This window comes from Panicum virgatum, chromosome 8K (assembly GCF_016808335.1).
Source record: "Panicum virgatum strain AP13 chromosome 8K, P.virgatum_v5, whole genome shotgun sequence".
Classification (NCBI taxonomy): domain Eukaryota; kingdom Viridiplantae; phylum Streptophyta; class Magnoliopsida; order Poales; family Poaceae; genus Panicum; species Panicum virgatum.
In genome coordinates, this window is record NC_053143.1 from 3,978,095 (window position 1) to 3,994,848 (window position 16,754).

A 16,754-nucleotide genomic window follows, 5' to 3' on the forward strand; every position below is an offset into this window, starting at 1 on the left:
CAAGACGGCGGCATCGCGGAGAAGACTTCGTTTCGATGAAAGAACATCGGCCGTCGGATGAGATCGTGTACAGGGGGTGCTGCAGGCCAACCGGTCTGACCGGTTCCTGGCACCGGTCTGACCGGTCGAACCAACCGGTCTGACCGGTCCAGCGTACCGGTCTGACCGGTCCCGCGGGTATAAATACCCCTTCACTTGTGTTAGGTCAAGTGCGGCTTTTGTATTATGTCCGTGAATTCTCTGTTTCCCTAGGCCGTCGCCCCTGTGTTCCTCTCTCCCTGTTCATCTATTTAGGGTAGATTTGAATGTTGTTTGTGTGAGAACTCTTGTGGATTTGATTGGGAAAGGAGGCCCTAACCTCCTCGTGCCCTATGGGCGGTTTGAATCAATCCATCTCCTCGTTTTGTGACTTGTTTGATGAAATTTCGATTTCGTTTTTGGTGCACTTGATTGCTAGGAGGTTACCAGTTCTTTGCCGTGTTTCCCATGCTACTAGCCCTGTCCTAAACCCTCTGGAATCACGAGCTTTTTGAATAGAAGTTCTTGAGTATTTGAGAAAACCCCAATCCCTTTTGATCTCCCCCATAATTCTCACGATTCGTTAATCTTTGGGACGAGATCTTTTGGGGATATGTTCACGGGATAGGGGCGAAGCAATCCCCCAAGTTTCATCGATTTTCGTGGTCGTTTGGTCGAGATTCACCATTTGAATCTAAGTTTTTCGGGGTTTTATGGGTGCCACCGGTCAGACCGGTAGGCAAGACCGGTCAGACAGGTCTGCTGGATTTTGAACAGACTCGACTGGTCAGACCGGTCCAGTGCACCGGTCAGACCGGTCCAGGCAGATCAGTTCTGTAGTTTTTCCGATTTGCTTCCGATTTGCTTCGTGGTTTCGCTCGCTCGTTCGAGGCCTTTTGTGTTGGTTTAGGTTTTCAATAGCTACTCCAAACTTTGGCTAGAACGCTTGAGGGCTTGGGCGTTTTTGGGACATATGCCGACGATTTGAATGTCGAAGAAATTTTGATCGGCTCCCATTCACACCCCCCTCTGGTCGCCGGCTTCGGTCCTTCAATTGGTATCAGAGCTTGGTTGAGGTTTTCAGTACCTTAACCAGTTCGAAAACTACTTGGCAACCATGGCGAGTCTTGGTAAGATCCCGGTGTTTTCCGGCGAGGACTATGCCTACTGGAAGGTTCGCATGAGAGCCTTCTTGCAGAGCATGGGAGCCGAGGTCTGGGAAATTACCACGAACCAGCTTTACGAGGTGATGGCTGTTCGGACCATGCCTCTTCAGGTGACCCAGCACGAGGCTAATACCAAGGCCGTCAATGCCTTGTTCGCTGGCGTTTCTCGTGCGGAGTTCTCACGCGTCCAGGGTTTTCAGGAAGCCCACAAAATTTGGACGTACCTTAAGAACTACCACGAGGGTACACCTCAGGTGAAGGCCAGACTGTTCGAGACTCACCGGCGTGAGTACGAGAACTTCACACAGGCGCCGGGTGAGAGCATTGACCTGATGTTTAGTCGTTTTCAGTCGATTGTGAACAAGATCAATGCGAACAGATCTGTTGGTGCCCTTGAGTACACAGAGCACGAGAAGGTTCTCAAGTTGCTCTACGCACTTGACCGCTCTGTGTGGGATCTCAAGGTGAACACGATCATTGACTCTGCAGGCTATGAGACTCTGATAGTGAACGAGCTTTTCAGCAAACTCAAGGCCACGGAGGTGGATAACCAGACACGAGCCAAGCTCAATGGTGCCCCTTCTTCCAAGAGCGTCGCTCTTGTGACTGGCCCAGGTGGATCGAGCTCTAATGCTAACTCTGCTCTTGGCTTTTCTCTTGCCTCTTTGTCTTCTGTTTCAGATGAGCAGCTGGAGACGCTGGGCGACGACGACTTGTGCCTTCTCATCAGCAAGTTTCAGCGCGTCTACCACAACAGGCAGAGGAAGAAGAACTCCGGGAGCTACAACTACGGCGATCTGAACCATTTCATCGCCGATTGCCCTAGGAAGTCCGGTGGTGGCCAGAACAACTCCTTCGACAACTACCGCCACCGCGACTGCGACGAGGGAGGCTCCAACAAGGAGCGTCGGCGCCACAAGCACCGCAGTCGTGATCGGGAAGGACGCTTCGACAAGGAGTAGCTCAAGAAGCGCTTCCAGTATAAGGCCAAGAAGCGGGAGAAGGCCTTCCTAGCGCAGCTCAGCGACCTCGACAAGAGCTCCGACACTGACCGCTCTTCTTCACCGACCTCCGACGACGACGACAAGAAGAAGAAGAAGCGGGACAAGGAAGCCACCGGCTTCATCGGCCTTTGCTTGGCGGCCAGTCGGCGCAAGAGCTTCTGCACCATGGCGGGCGAAGCCGATGGTGCTCGTGCGTCTTCATGTGGACATGCTACACCGACGCACTCCGGCTCTTCTCCTAGATCCGAGAGCGATTCAGAGGTAAACTCCACAATCGACCTGCTTGATACAGAGGTTAGGGAGTTGTATGCCGCTCTCGACAACCAGAAGAGGCTGCTTAAGGAAGCAGCTAGAGAGCGTAGAAAGCTTAGTACTGAGCTGGCTTGTGCTAGGGAGAAATCTAGTGAGGATGAGTGCGCTGGCTGCATATCTCACATGAATGATCTTGTTGCTCTCCGTGCCAAGCATGATGAGAATGTCGCGAACTTAGATGTTGCTAAGACTTCGCTTTCTGACGTGTCTCACGAGCTAGCCAAGGCCAAGCATGAGCTTGAACTTGTCAAGGACGCTCCCATTGTTAGTGATGTGCTTGAATGCGATGAGTGTCCTATCTTCAAGTCTGATCTGGCTTCTTTGCAGTCCAAGTTTGCTACTATTGTTTGTGAACTAGAGGAGCTTAGATCTAGGCCTGTTTTGCTTGGTGCTTGTAAGCTTTGTCCCACGCTTAGGTCGGAGATAGAGGAGAAGAACGCTTTGATCAAGTCTTTTGGAAAGACTAAGGTCATAGAGTCTAGCCCACCTATTGACTGCTCTGTTTGCCCTGGTTTAATCTCTGATTTGGATAATTTTGCGGTAGAGAAAGCCAACTTGGAGAATGAGAACACATACCTTAGGGCGATTCTGAGTTGGGTTTCTATTAGTGAACCGCAGTTGGGCATGATGATTAAGCAGTTCAAGCGTGGTGATGGGTTTGGGGTCGGTTACACATACACGAAGTCAGACTTTGACAGGTTGTATGGTAAGATTGGCAAGGCTGCTGGAAACACTGCTAGCACGAGCACGCAGCCTTCGCTTGTTGACCCCGCGGATGGTGTGCTTAAAGAACCACCGAAAGCACCTCCGCAGAAGCAGGTTTGGGTTCCAAAGCCCAATGAGCTGAGGAATCCCCTTGACACGCTCCCTGCTGCCACAGCCCAGGTTGCCCAGAAGAAGAGGGCTGCTCCTCCCCGTCCGCAGGCTAGGCCTCCACCTCCCAAGCGTGAGGTGAGGTACCACTGCGAGTTCTGTGACAGGGAAGGTCACCTGGAGGAGTTTTGCTTCAGGAGAAAGCGGGCTGTGTGGAGAGAGCAGGAGAGACGGAACGCGGACATGTACTTTGCTCGGCTGCATGGTCCTCCTCGGCGTGGTGATAGGCGAGTTGCTAGGGCGCGCCATGTAGGTGGAGGTCAGGGAGATGGTGGTGGTTACCGTGCTCCAGCGGGTGGTCGCTTTGCCGGCCGTGCTCCTGGTCGTTTTCAGTACGACTATGGATCATGGGACCGAGGCTTTGGAGGAGGTTTTAAGGCTCCACGCTTTCCTCACGGTGGTGTTCGTCAGTCACGCGGTAGACGGGACGGGGGATACGCTTTGTCTGGTTTTGCTAACCCTTCGTTAGAGCAAATGGCTCGACACTGGTTTGCTTCTCACTTTGCTAACCCCAGTGTTGAGACATTTGCTCACCCTTTGTCTCACTACTGATGTGCAGGTCGGAGGCTTGGAGAACAGGTGGATCATGGACTCCGGTTGTTCGCGCCACATGACCGGAAATGACAAATGGTTCTCCAGCCTCACCCCGATGCGCTCAAAGGAGTACATTGTGTTCGGGGATAATGGAAGAGGGAAGGTACGTGGACTTGGCGCTGTTCGAGTTTCTGATCGCTTTACCCTGAGAGAAGTTGCTTTGGTTTCGAATCTTGGCTTTAATTTGCTCTCTGTGTCGCAACTTCTTGATGAGGGGTTTGAGGTTCGCTTTAAGGAGGGTTGTTCGCGTGTTCTTAATTCCAGAAGAGATTTGGTTTGCCGGATTACACCTCGCGATCGAGTTTTCTTGGTTGACTTCTCTGAAACTCCTTTTGGCCCTTCTCATTACTTGATGGCTGGTCCTTCTTCTGATTTGTGGAAGTGGCATAGGAGACTTGGACATTTGAGTTTCGATTTGTTGTCAAGACTGAGCTCACTTGGCCTGATCCGAGGATTGCCCAGATTGAAGTTTGAAAAGGACCTTGTTTGCCATCTGTGTCGCCACGGGAAGATGATTGCTACTTCACATCCACCTGTTAATCAGGTGATGACCGCTCACCCTGGAGAGTTGCTACACATGGACACAGTTGGTCCTTCTTGGGTGATGTCTGTTGGTGGGAAGAGGTATGTGCTTGTGATTGTGGACGACTTTTCTCGCTATTCTTGGGTCTTTTTCATGAGAACCAAGGATGAGGCTTTCGAGTTTGTTCGAGACTTGATCTTGAGGTTGAAAAACGAGTTACCCCAGGCCATGAGAGCGATCCGCAGTGACAATGGCACAGAATTCAAAAACACTCGTTTTGACGCCTTTTGCAGTGATCAAGGGCTTGAACACCAGTATTCTTCTCCCTACACTCCACAGCAGAATGGAGTTGTAGAGCGAAAGAATCGGACGCTGGTTGAGATGGCGAGGACGATGCTCGATGAGCATAGGACTCCTCGCAAATACTGGGCTGAGGCGGTTAACACCGCTTGTTACGTGTCCAACCGCATTTTCTTGCGTGCTTTCATGCACAGGACTTCTTATGAGTTGCGGTTTGGACGCCAGCCCCGTGTTGACCATCTCAGAGTTTTCGGTTGCCGGTGCTTTGTGCTGAAAGATGGAAATCTTGATAAGTTTAAGTCTCGCTCGTCTGACGGTATTTTTCTCGGATATGCTTCTCACTCTAGAGCGTACCGTGTGCTGATTATTGATACTAACATCGTCAGAGAGACTTGTGAAGTCACTTTCGACGAGACTGCACCGTGCAATTCTTCTGTCTTTGAAGTTGCAGGAGATGATGAGCTCGGCACCTCCATCTTTGAAGATGAGGAGGAAGAAACTGCAGAGGGTGACGCTGAGGCTACCACGCGTGCTGTGGACCCAGCTATCTCTGCCACGAGTTCGGACGATGACGACGGCCCCGATCCGACTACGTCTACTTCACGGGGGCTGTTCGAGGAGGTGACTCAGGCTACACCAGCTGCACCTGAGGAGGCACCAGCTTTGGTTGAGGAGGAAGCGACTTCGACACGGGAAGCGCCGCTACACATTCAGCGTCGCCATCCACCTCAACAGATGCTAGGTGATCTCAACGAGTGAGTCACCAGGTCCAAGGTAACAAGTATCGCTGGTTTTGCTCATTCAGCGGTTATTGCCTCTTTTGAGCCCAAAGATATTGGACACGCTCTTTCTGATTCTAATTGGGTCAATGCCATGCATAAGGAACTTGAAAATTTTGAAAGAAACCAAGTTTGGGTTTTAGTCGAGCCTCCACCTGCTTGTAATCCCATCGGAATGAAGTGGGTTTTCAAAAACAAGCAGGGTGAGGATGGTTTGGTTGTTCGGAACAAGGCTCGACTTGTTGCCCAGGGGTTTTGCCAAAAAGAGGGTATTGATTTTGAGGAAACATTTGCCCCTGTTGCTCGTTTGGAAGCTATTCGAATCTTTCTTGCATTTGCTGCTTCCAAGGGTTTTAAGGTTTTCCAAATGGATGTTAAATCTGCCTTCTTGAATGGTTTTATCGAAGAAGAAGTTTATGTGAAGCAACCCCTGGTTTCGAAAATCCCAAGTTTCCAAACCATATTTATAAACTCCAGAAAGCACTTTACGGTTTGAAACAGGCACCTAGATCTTGGTATGATAGATTGAAAACCTTTTTGCTGGCTCAGGGCTTTAAAATGGGATGTGTGGATAAAACTTTGTTCCTCATGCGATCTGGCACTGATTTTCTTTTAGTTCAGATATACGTGGATGATATTATCTTTGGTGGCTCTTCTCACGCTCTTGTCTCCAAGTTTTCTGATCAGATGTCCAGGGAGTTCGAGATGAACATGATGGGCGAGTTGCAGTTCTTCCTAGGGCTGCAGATCAAGCAAACTCCTCAGGGCACTTTTGTCCATCAAGCCAAGTACACTCGAGACTTGCTGCGGAAATTCGACATGAGCGACTTGTCTCCTCAGCCAACTCCGATCAGCACATCGACGGCGCTTGATGAGGACTTGGATGGTGAGGCGGTGGACCAGAAGAAGTACAGGAGCATGATCGGCTCTCTCCTGTACCTCACGGCGACGCGACCGGACATCCAGTTCGGTGTCTGCCTCTGCGCGCGGTATCAGGCTTCGCCGCGCACCTCCCACAAGCAGGTGGCGAAACGCATCTTCAGGTATCTGAAATTCACCCCTGAATTTGGTTTTTGGTATTCTATGGATTCTTCTCTGATTTTGGTGGGCTTTTCTGATGCCGATTTCGGTGGATGTCGGTTGGATCGCAAGTCGACATCCGGCACTTGTCAATTTCTCAGTACATCTTTGGTGTCTTGGTCCTCTCGCAACCAGGCTAGCGTAGCGCTTTCTTCCACAGAAGCTGAGTATGTTGCCGCTGCTAGCTGCTGCTCCCAGATACTTTGGATGAAACAAACCTTGCAGGATTATGGATTGAGTTTCGGTAGGGTTCCCATCTTTGTAGACAACATGTCAGCCATTAGCATTGTAAAGAACCCTGTCCTACACTCCAGAACCAAACACATAGATATCCGGTTCCACTTCCTACGAGATAACCATGAGAGAGGACACATAGACCTGATCAATGTCCCTTCAGAGAGGCAAACCGCAGATATACTAACCAAACCGCTAGAGCAGGACACCTTTGCTCGCTTGCGAGGGGAGCTTGGGGTTTGTTACCCCTTTTGATCGCTGATATTTCTTTGGTTAGCTTTGTAGGTCTTGTTTTGCTCTTCTTTTTGTTTTCTAGGTTTGGTAGTTGCATTATGCATATGCATTGTACATGTTTGCATCTTGCATTATCTCACTTGCATTAGCATTTTTGTATACATTGCTATGATCTTCTAGTGCCTGCTAGTGTGAGTTGATGAACTTGATCATGTATAGCTTGCTCCACTGTGTATATGACATCATCTGAGTTAAGCTATTTTGTTTTGAAAATCTGAAAACATGATCACCCTGTTTTGGCTACTAGCATGTTAGGGCGTGTTGATATGTTTTGCTATCTTATTCATGCTAGTGTGGCTTTTCGTTCAGCAATTCATACTTGAAATGATCTAAATCTGATAAAATTGCTTGAACTATTCTTGAAATGGATTGAAAATATTCAGGTGGGATTGCTTGTCGCACTGATCGAGCTTTCAGGACGGCTCACTTTGCATTTGTGAGAATCCGGGCAAGGCTGTGCATAACTGAAACGAGTGCTTTAAGCTTCTGATTGTCTTTTGGCATAGGCTTGGCCTCGTTGCTAAGTGAAGCATGACAAGCTTTCAACCCCTGGCATTAAGAATTGCTTGATATAAAATTGATTGAAAAATGAATGTTAACAACTTGTTTTTTGCTGAGTTTGGATCACCTGTATGAGTATGATTAGCACTGCTTTCCATTCTCTACTTGTTAGTGCTAGATCATGGGTGATGCTTTTATTTCTCCTAAACTGAACTTGCCTAACTCTAGACTGATTTGATATACCCTGTTGAGCTAGATGCAGGTCTGGTTTATGGATGCACACGTGCTTGAGACTAGATGTTGCTCATATCTCTGTATCCTTGAATACTTTCACTTACACCTCCTGCATTGCATTCATTGCACAACATCTATTCAGGGGGAGTCTCAGCTTCAGGGGGAGCTCTAAGTCTTTATAGCCTTGATGTGTGCATGTGCTAACAAGGGGGAGAATTTTGAGAGAAGTGATCGAACAAGGGGGAGATTTGTTTGATTTTTGAAAAACTTGTTGTGCACAGGGCTTTGAGAGTGCATCATTTTGGGAGAGTTGCACTTGTGAGAGGGAAAAGTTTTGCTTGGGGAGTTTCTGCTTTGGTTTTGGCTCCTGGTTTTTCTCGTTTTCCCTCTGCTTCTTGCATGACTGCGTCGAGCGTTACCTCTGTCTTTGAGGAGTCATGTTTTGGCTTTTGATCGATTGCGTCAAGCCGTTGCCCTTGTTTTAGGGAATCGATCTTTGCTTGAGTAAGTGACTGTTCTTGCCTTTCTGAGCTTTTCGTCACTGGCTTGAGTTCTTCTCTTTCGTGCTTCTTTGCTCTTCTTTGGTTTCACTTCTCTTGGTTCGTTTGTGGTGTGTTGACAATGCACTCATCAAGGGGGAGATTGAGGAACGAGAGTACTCTATCCTGCTTGTGATGAGTGAATTATCAACCGTGCGGTGTGATCGTGCGCTTGGTCTTTGGATTACAGGTACACGGGCGTCGAGTGTCGACGGGGAGCTGCCGTGGAGGTGCTGTGGCCGATGGACCGTGCGGTGGACGGCGGTGAAGGGCAGCCGGGACCGGAGCTCGGACCGGGCGGCAGCTGTGGCGTCCACTCCTGGATCGAGGGCGCAAGCGGCGACGGAAGGCGGGTTTCTTGGTTTGCGCCACAAAACCAAGGAGGTGGACGGCGGTTGAAGACGCCAAGTCGTGGAGGCACGGGCGTCGGTCTCGGGACTGACGGAGGCGACGGGCGTCGACGGCGTCTAGGGCCTCGCTGCGGGCGAGGAGGTGACGGGCGTCGGGCGGCGTCTAGGGCCGTCAGAAGGCCAGGGCGGGAACGGCGTCTAGGGCCACGGTGCGGAGGCGGGAATCTTCCCGCGCGTGAGGTTTTTGCGGTTTTCTCAAAACCGGCCACCTACCCGGGTTTCGCGGACCCTCCAAAATCGTGGACTGGATCTTCGTCAAGACGGCGGCATCGCGGAGAAGACTTCGTTTCGAAGAAAGAACCTCGGCCGTCGGATGAGATCGTGTACAGGGGGTGCTGCAGGCCAACCGGTCTGACCGGTGCAGCCTACCGGTCTGACCGGTCCCGTGGGTATAAATACCCCTTCACTTGTGTTAGGTCAAGTGCGGCTTTTGTATTATGTCTGTGAATTCTCTGTTTCCCCAGGCCGCCGCCCCTGTGTTCCTCTCTCCATGTTCATCTCTTTAGGGTAGATTTGAATGTTGTTTGTGTGAAAACTCTTATGGATTTGATTGGGAAAGGAGGCCCTAACCTCCTCGTGCCCTATGGGCGGTTTGAATCAATCCATCTCCTCGTTTTGTGCCTTGTTCGATGAAATTTCGATTTCGTTTTTGGTGCACTTGATTGCTAGGAGGTTACGAGTTCTTTGCCGTGTTTCCCGTGCTACTAGCCCTGTCCTAAACCCTGTGGAATCACGAGCTTTTTGAATTGAAGTTCTTGAGTGTTTGAGAAAACCCCAATCCCTTTTGATCTCCTCATAATTCTCACGATTCGTTGATCTTTGGGACGAGATCTTTTGGGGATATATTCACGGGGTAGGGGCGAAGCAATCCCCCAAGTTTCATCGATTTTCGTGGTCGTTTGGTCGAGATTCACCGTTTGAATCTAAGTTTTTCGGGGTTTTCTGGGTGCCACCGGTCAGACCGGTAGGCAAAACCGGTCAGACCGGTCTGCTGGATTTTGAACAGACTCGACCGGTCAGACCGGTCCAGTGCACCGGTCAGACCGGTCCAGGCAGATCAGTTCTGCAGTTTTTCCGATTTGCTTCCGATTTACTTCGTGGTTTCGCTCGCTCGTTCGAGGCTTTTTGTGTTGGTTTAGCTTTTCAATAGCTACTCCAAACTTTGGTCAGAACGCTTGAGGATTTGGACGTTTTTGGGACATAGGCCGACGATTTGAATTTCGAAGAAATTTTGATCGGTTCCTATTCACCTTCTCTGGTCGCCGGCTTCGGTCCTTGAGTGCTCTTCGAGGATGTCACCTCCGACCCTCCGCTGTCCCGCACAAGTCCTGGTAGCCGGGCGCCGATCTTGTCAATGAGCAGTTGTTCGTCGGCACGTCTCGTGCGCCCCAGACGTGTAGTGGCAAGCCCAGGTAACGGCATGGGGACTGGCAAGATTTCCCCGTGAAGGCAGAAGTGACCGAGGCCAAGTCAATATCCTCACAATTTATTATTGAGTATAGTTCAGATTTTTTCATGTTTGTGAACAGACCAATGCCTCGCCAAAACATTGAAGAATCTGCTGCAGGTGGTCAAGTCGTGCTCGAAGGGACGGAGGAACAGGGCGGCATCATCGGCTTCCAAACTTGTCCGGAATTTGATTGGATCGGCGCCAATCGGTTGCAGCAACCCATTTGCCGTGGCCTTCACGCCGTCACTGCCTGCCAGACTAACAGCCTTGGAACAACCCCCGCCGACGAAGAGAGCTTCGCCATTGTCCAAGCTGTTCACCTCCGTCCACCGAACCACCCTCCAAATCCGCCTCAAATACCTTCAGCATGGCCCGGTCAGCAGCACTGGAAGATGAGGCGCTCCTGGTGCAGGGATGGCGAGCAGGAATAACCATCCACTTCACCATGTGTAGGCTTTTCCGTTGGCAACGAAGCGGGCTACTAGTTCCGCATCTGGATTATGGCGTCGAAGACTCCACGCCCCCACCGTTTGAAGAAGAGGAACTCCGATCTTAACGCTGACTCCACACTATTTGTGAAGTTAAAGATTTTGTTGAATCTACGGGCCCGGAAATCTGAAAGATAGAATGTGATTCGTCACAAGGCAATAACTATGTTGTGAAAGTTGAATTTGGTTTTCATTTCTAATGGGCACTCGCAACGGGTCGTTAAGGAGTGTCGATAGCAAATCCACATAGCAGAGAATAGGAATCAGAAAAAAGTGCCGCTACGCTCGGAAACAGAGTAGCCGCAGGCATCTAGACGTCCGGGCACTTATGGATCCGGTTTTGGGCGCTGCTGCAGAAAGAAGAGAAAAGGTCGCTGGTGTTAGAGGGGTGTTGCACACTTGAGTGTTCTGCCATGGAAATCTCGCTTCGAATGGATGGACTTTCATTAATCGGATTGCCTATGTCTAAGTTTTTTTAGTCTCTTTTTTTCTGCTACTCTGTTTTGTCTCGCTCGGACGCTTGTTGCTGTGTGGTTTGTGATTTTGAACAGCTATATGTATCAATCGATATAGAAGCTGAAATATATTTAATATATATTCCCAATTCTAAAAATCTAGACGTCCGGGCGCTAGTCCTGTCCTGTCCGGGCGCTAGTCCTGTCCTGTCAGCTTGTTTGGGAACTAGTGGATTGAAGTAAACCCTCCCATTCACTTCAATCCACTCCTTTGCAAATGAGTCCTTCGGAAATTAGGCATAGCTTATATGCCTGTGCTAAGAACATGTCAACTTTTAATTTTTAAAGTGATGGGAGAGTATTATGAGTGTTCTAAATACCACGAGCTTGTTTAGGGAGGTAAAATGGCAGCGGCTAGAAAGCAGGGTCAAAGAACCGCTGAAGTTTAACGTCCCTATATTTGGTTCTTATACACTTCCAGCTTGTGAAAAAAAAAAACAAAGCTTCAACTTCCACAAACAAACTACAAAATATAATGGACCTCAACCTTTTCCTTTAAGATCTTCTAGCATTTTGATGCTCTCACACAGTACGGTTCATAACAAGAAAACATAAACCACCAAGAATTGCCTACAGTGACAATTTGGTGTGCTAGAAGTCAGGTGCATATAACACCTTCCTATGCTTCTGATATAGGTAAAATTTCGTGCGTATTCCTGGCCTAGAGAAACTCTGAAATATTTGGTACAATTCCTTTGCCTTGATTTCAGAGGTTGTAAAATAGAAATTTACTGTCATTTCTTTAAGCCTTGTTCCCCAATTGAAAAGTCGTTTCATAAAAGCAACTTCATGTTCAGATCCTCTCCATCCAACGATTTCTACTTCTTCAAGGTGATTCAACAAGAGTTCCTCGGTTTCCCAGTCTGCTGGCTGCTGATCACATATGCAGTCTGATGAGCATACAGTTCGGACCTGACACAAGGAAGTATCAACTTAACAAAATTAATTGATGATTGAATGACAAAAGAGAGAGAGTAAATAGTCAGATTCCTGAACATTTCTGAGGTGTGCCAATGTGTTGACATCAACAACTAAAAAATAATTCAGCCTAGAAACTAGTTGCAGCAATATATATAGTCTTTTACTAAGCGAGAAAATAGCACACAAGAGCATAATTTTTGTTGTAAAATCACAGAAAATTCCAGCTAACACTAAAAAAAAACACCCAGACCAATGACTCCTTCAATTCTATGTTCACTACCATATTATTTCCTAACTAGTATCTGTATTACCAAGGTAGATATGCTTTACTGACATCCAACGACTCACCACTGCCATCTATTTCGAACAGGCAAACAATAACTTAGAAAGAGAGCAACTTTTTACAACCCAAATAGCATACCATCCAGTTAAATCTACAGAGTAAAGTGCCATCATTAGGATATCAAATAAACCACACATCTACCACACACAAGCCTTGGCATGCCAAAAATAATGCAAATGCAGGTATCTTCCCATTACTTTTCCGACAACTTAAATACTTACTCCAGTAGGAAAACAAGTAGTGTTTTATCCTTTTAGGGACCATGTCTAACAAAATATAATTTTTCATAAGAACAACATGCATTGATCTACCATGAAGATAGACCTATCATGTCTAACAAAATAGTTTCATAATACTCTAATTTAATTTGGCTTTCAACATATATAATTTAATAGAAATTAATTGTCAAAGATGCCTTTAGGGACCAGAATGCTACCTTTTTTCTGTGTCTGGATGGAGTATTAGGTAAACAAAGAATAGCTTTACCTCTAAGCCAAATTGCAGCATCAGCCTTCTTATACCAGTACACAATCTGAGAACATGGAATGCGCTGGCTTGAAAGGCATGTCCATTTGCATCTACCTTAAGGTGCAAAAATGTAATGTCAGGGAGCACTGTAAAGTCTTCCATCATGTATTGATAGTTCTCTATATCCTGCGTGTCCAAGGGAAGTAAAACAAAGGAGGTCATATGTGACAGTTAGAAAGAGAATGAAACATAATGCTATTTCATTGATTGTTGCTAGCTGACCATTGTTGTGAGCACACACAACGTGGGTGCTATTAAGATACAAAGTTCATTCAGGGTTTCCACTGCAAGCTGCTTAAAAGACTCTACTACTTGTACAGTTGTACTCTACAAAATACTTTGGATTTCATGTTTCTTGAAGATACATTGGAAAATAGTAATTAATGAGTTTTCTTAGCAATATTGGAGAGACCTGAGCAAACAAAAATATGCGATGATTCTTTCTATGGTGGTTTGCTGATATCACCACCATCCAGACTATTTGATAAAAAAGTCAAATATTGGAAATGAAACATCCTTTTAAGTAGGCCATTTGGTTTAATGTACAAGCCAACTTATTTTATCAATTTATCCTAGACAAAGACTCATAAGCAATATACCTGAAGTGCTTTATTTGCTTGATTTTATATGTCCACTCAAGCCTTAGGATATTGTGCAAGTTTTATTTACAAAAAGGGGTATTGAGCAAACATTAATTTTATGGTAGCCAGCCTAGGACCATTCTTAGCCAGCATGTCACATAGGAACCTTGGATGCATAGACTAGCATGGTATAGTACAAAGATGGCATAATTGCTTCCGGGTAATGCAACAAGAGAAGTGAGAACTCACCCGCAGATACATGAGCGTTAGGCAAAGAGTCTGGATGCCCTCAACGCGCTGCAAGAGACTTAAGCAAAAGTGATTGTGTATGAATGCATAGTCTCCATAAACAAGAAAATAGTCAGTGCCCAGCGACCGGAGATGTTCCATCTTGCCAAGGTGGACAGATATGGGATTATACTCATCACCCCAGTCAAGATTCGTCAGCCGAGGGGCAGAGATGATGCAACCGGTCGATTCTTGCCAAAACACCGCGCCACAGCTAACTCCTTGAGTGCCGGCGCCGCCACGGTGAGCCGAGACAAGGTGCGGAGGTTCATGAGCTCCACCTCCAGCAGAGTCTCCGAGCGTATGGCGAGATCGAGATCGGCCAGGCCCCGGGCATCGAAGACGGTGAGCCTTTGCAGGCACGGGCACCGCGGAGAGGACACGGCGTCGCCCAGCTCGCCCGGGCCGTGGAACCAGACGCGGTGCAGGTGGAGCTCGGCGAACCGGGCGAAGATGCCGGCGCGAGGCACGGCGAGGCCGTGGAAGCTCAAGAAGAGCGTGATGGAGGTCAGGTGGCCTTGTCGAAGCAGGGGAGCACAAAGACGCCTCTTTGAGGGGCCTCGTCATCCTCCTCCTCCTCCGAGACCCGGACGTAGCTGTAAAGGGACAGGTCGCCGGAGACGCGGCGCGCGGCGGCGGGGAGCCAGGCCCCTAGGGACTCGGCGGCGGCGCCGTTGGCCCCGACGAGGAGGCTGCGGACGGGCACCTCGTGGCCGTCGAGCGCGTCGCGCAGCCGGCCTGGGTCGGCGGTTTCGTCGAAGCTGAGCGTCGGGAGGAGCGCCCAGACCCGGCGCCAGGAGCGGGCAAGGACGCTGGTCCGGGCGGCGGCGCGGGTGGTGAGCTTGAGGAGGACGTGGACGTCGTTGGGGAGCGCGCTGAGCCGGTCCTCGCCAGCGGCGGCGGCATCGTCGGAGGAGAGCCTCGCGCGCTTGGTGGAGCTCTCGCCGCCGCCGCCCAGCTCCATCGAGTGTGGGGACGGGATGGGGGGATCTAGGTCACAGTCTCTCAGACGCTAGGGATTGGATTGCAGGCTTCCAGCTGGGCGCCGCAGAACGATCTTTCCTTGCTGTCGAGGATTTTTACTGAGTACTTCACGTACTGAGTACTTGAAGGTATTGTTGCTCAAGAATTTCTTGAGGAACTTTAACACATTTTTTCAGCTCGGAGATGTGAAAAATATCAAGAACGGCTGCTAACTGAGAAGGAAGTCAAATTCGGTAAGCTACTGGTCCATATGCTTCAAGGATCTTGAAGGGCCCGATATAGCGGGGCGCTAGTTTTTCTTTTAAACAGAACCACTGAACACCTTTGGTTAGAGATATCTGCAAATACACGTGATTCCCAACTTCAAATTGTAATGGTTTTCTCCTTTTATCTGCATAGCTCTTCTATCGGGATTGAGCTATCTCAAGATTTGCCTCGATAACCTTTACTTTGTTCTCCGCCTCAGTTATTAATTTAGGTCTAAAAATTTTGCGTTCTCCAGTCTGTGACCAACTCAAAGGAGTCCGACATCTTCGGCCATATACCATTTCAAATGGTGTCATGTATGAGAATTCTGTTAGGATCAAATATTTATCCAAATTCTTGTCATACTGGATGACACATTCTCGTAGCATAATCAAATGCTCCCAGTCAGCCGGAGGGCCGAGCGAAGGACAAGGGCGGCCAGTCGGCCACCGACCCCGCCGGCCCATCGATTTGAGCCTACCAACAAGACGAAATATCGAGGGTGTTGTGCTTCTCATTATTGGGAGTTAGAAATTAGCCTCTCGTAGAAGTGATAGCTGGGAGGTCCCTAAGAGCTATATATCACTCGCGTAGTAGAAACTTTAATGGAAGTGGGCCGCACAGTAAATTAGCCCAACAATTTATTGCAGTCCATGCATGTTAGTGCCACCCTCCTCTATTCCCTGCAGAAAATTCCGAACTCCTAATTAGAAAAGTGACTGATCCTAACATAGTACATTTTTTTCTTTTTGCTCTTTCGGACTCTTTTCTTTCCATTTTTTTGTCTTTTAGTTTCTTAATTTTTTTCCTATTTTCTTTCCTTTCCTTTTTAATAGATTTTCTATTTATTTTTCTTATGTTTATTGCTTTTGTCCTTTAATTCTATTTCCTATTTCTTTCCTTGTATTTTTATTTCTCTTTATTTTTCCGGTCCTTGGTATCTATTTATTTATTCTCATGTACACAATCTATATTTAAAAATAAACTATTTGTTCACATTTTAGAGTGAGTCGTGCTCAATGTATACTAATTTATTTGTATTGTAGACTCATAAGTTGGGTGTGAAATAATTTATTTACTTTATATTTTAACTTGTTTAGCGCATGTATATATGTTTATAAAAATAAATTTACGATGTAAATGCATTTCTTCTCATATGAAATTATCTATATGTAATTAATTTGTTCGCAACAAAATTAGTTGTTCGCTTTGTAAACTAAATTGTTTAGTGTGAATGACTTATTTGTTCATGAAATGCATTTTTCATTATTTACCTATACAATTAAATATTCATGATGTTTAGTATTTTGTTCGTTACATATTATTATTTGTTCGTCATGTTTTAGTTTTTTGTTCGTGTTGTTAAAATATTTATTCCTAGTAGCCGAAATTATTTGAAAAAAAAATATCATACAAAGATAGGCAAGTGTGATCATATTTTAAAGATCTTATCCTAACATAGATAACACTGTAATCGGAATTTAATTTAGATACATATTTTAAGATTTATATAGATTTTTTTAGTTTGAAACCCCTTTGCATGTGGCTG

The 16,754-nt window shown here is 47.3% G+C and overlaps 1 protein-coding gene across 3 annotated transcripts; it reads right to left on the reverse strand.

Annotated features, from left to right (window-relative positions):
- Positions 1-11,778: 11,778 nt before the first annotated feature.
- On the reverse strand, positions 11,779-15,140 carry LOC120643605 (putative F-box/FBD/LRR-repeat protein At3g49030). Of its 3 annotated transcripts, none has more exons than XM_039920016.1 (3): positions 13,937-15,140; positions 13,065-13,232; positions 11,779-12,226 (listed from the first exon to the last, which is right to left on the reverse strand). In XM_039920016.1, exon 1 carries the CDS (start codon positions 14,937-14,939, stop codon positions 14,484-14,486), a length of 456 nt encoding a protein of 151 aa, XP_039775950.1. In that variant the 5' UTR covers positions 14,940-15,140; the 3' UTR covers positions 11,779-12,226; positions 13,065-13,232; positions 13,937-14,483. The 3 variants fall into 3 exon arrangements, with proteins under 3 accessions (XP_039775950.1, XP_039775949.1, XP_039775948.1); XM_039920015.1 differs by having other exon boundaries at positions 13,015-13,232; positions 13,937-15,069; XM_039920014.1 differs by having other exon boundaries at positions 11,779-12,184; positions 13,937-15,053.
- Positions 15,141-16,754: the final 1,614 nt, after the last annotated feature.

Coding starts and splice junctions, on each gene's coding strand:
- LOC120643605 (XM_039920014.1), bottom strand. CDS start 14,542: ATGACGAGGCCCCTCAAAGAGGCGTCTTTGTGCTCCCCTGCTTCGACA. Junction 13,233..13,936: donor TAACGCTCATGTATCTGCGG/GTGAGTTCTCAC, acceptor TTGGACACGCAG/GATATAGAGAACTATCAATA. Junction 12,185..13,064: donor TGCTGCAATTTGGCTTAGAG/GTAAAGCTATTC, acceptor TGTGATCAGCAG/CCAGCAGACTGGGAAACCGA.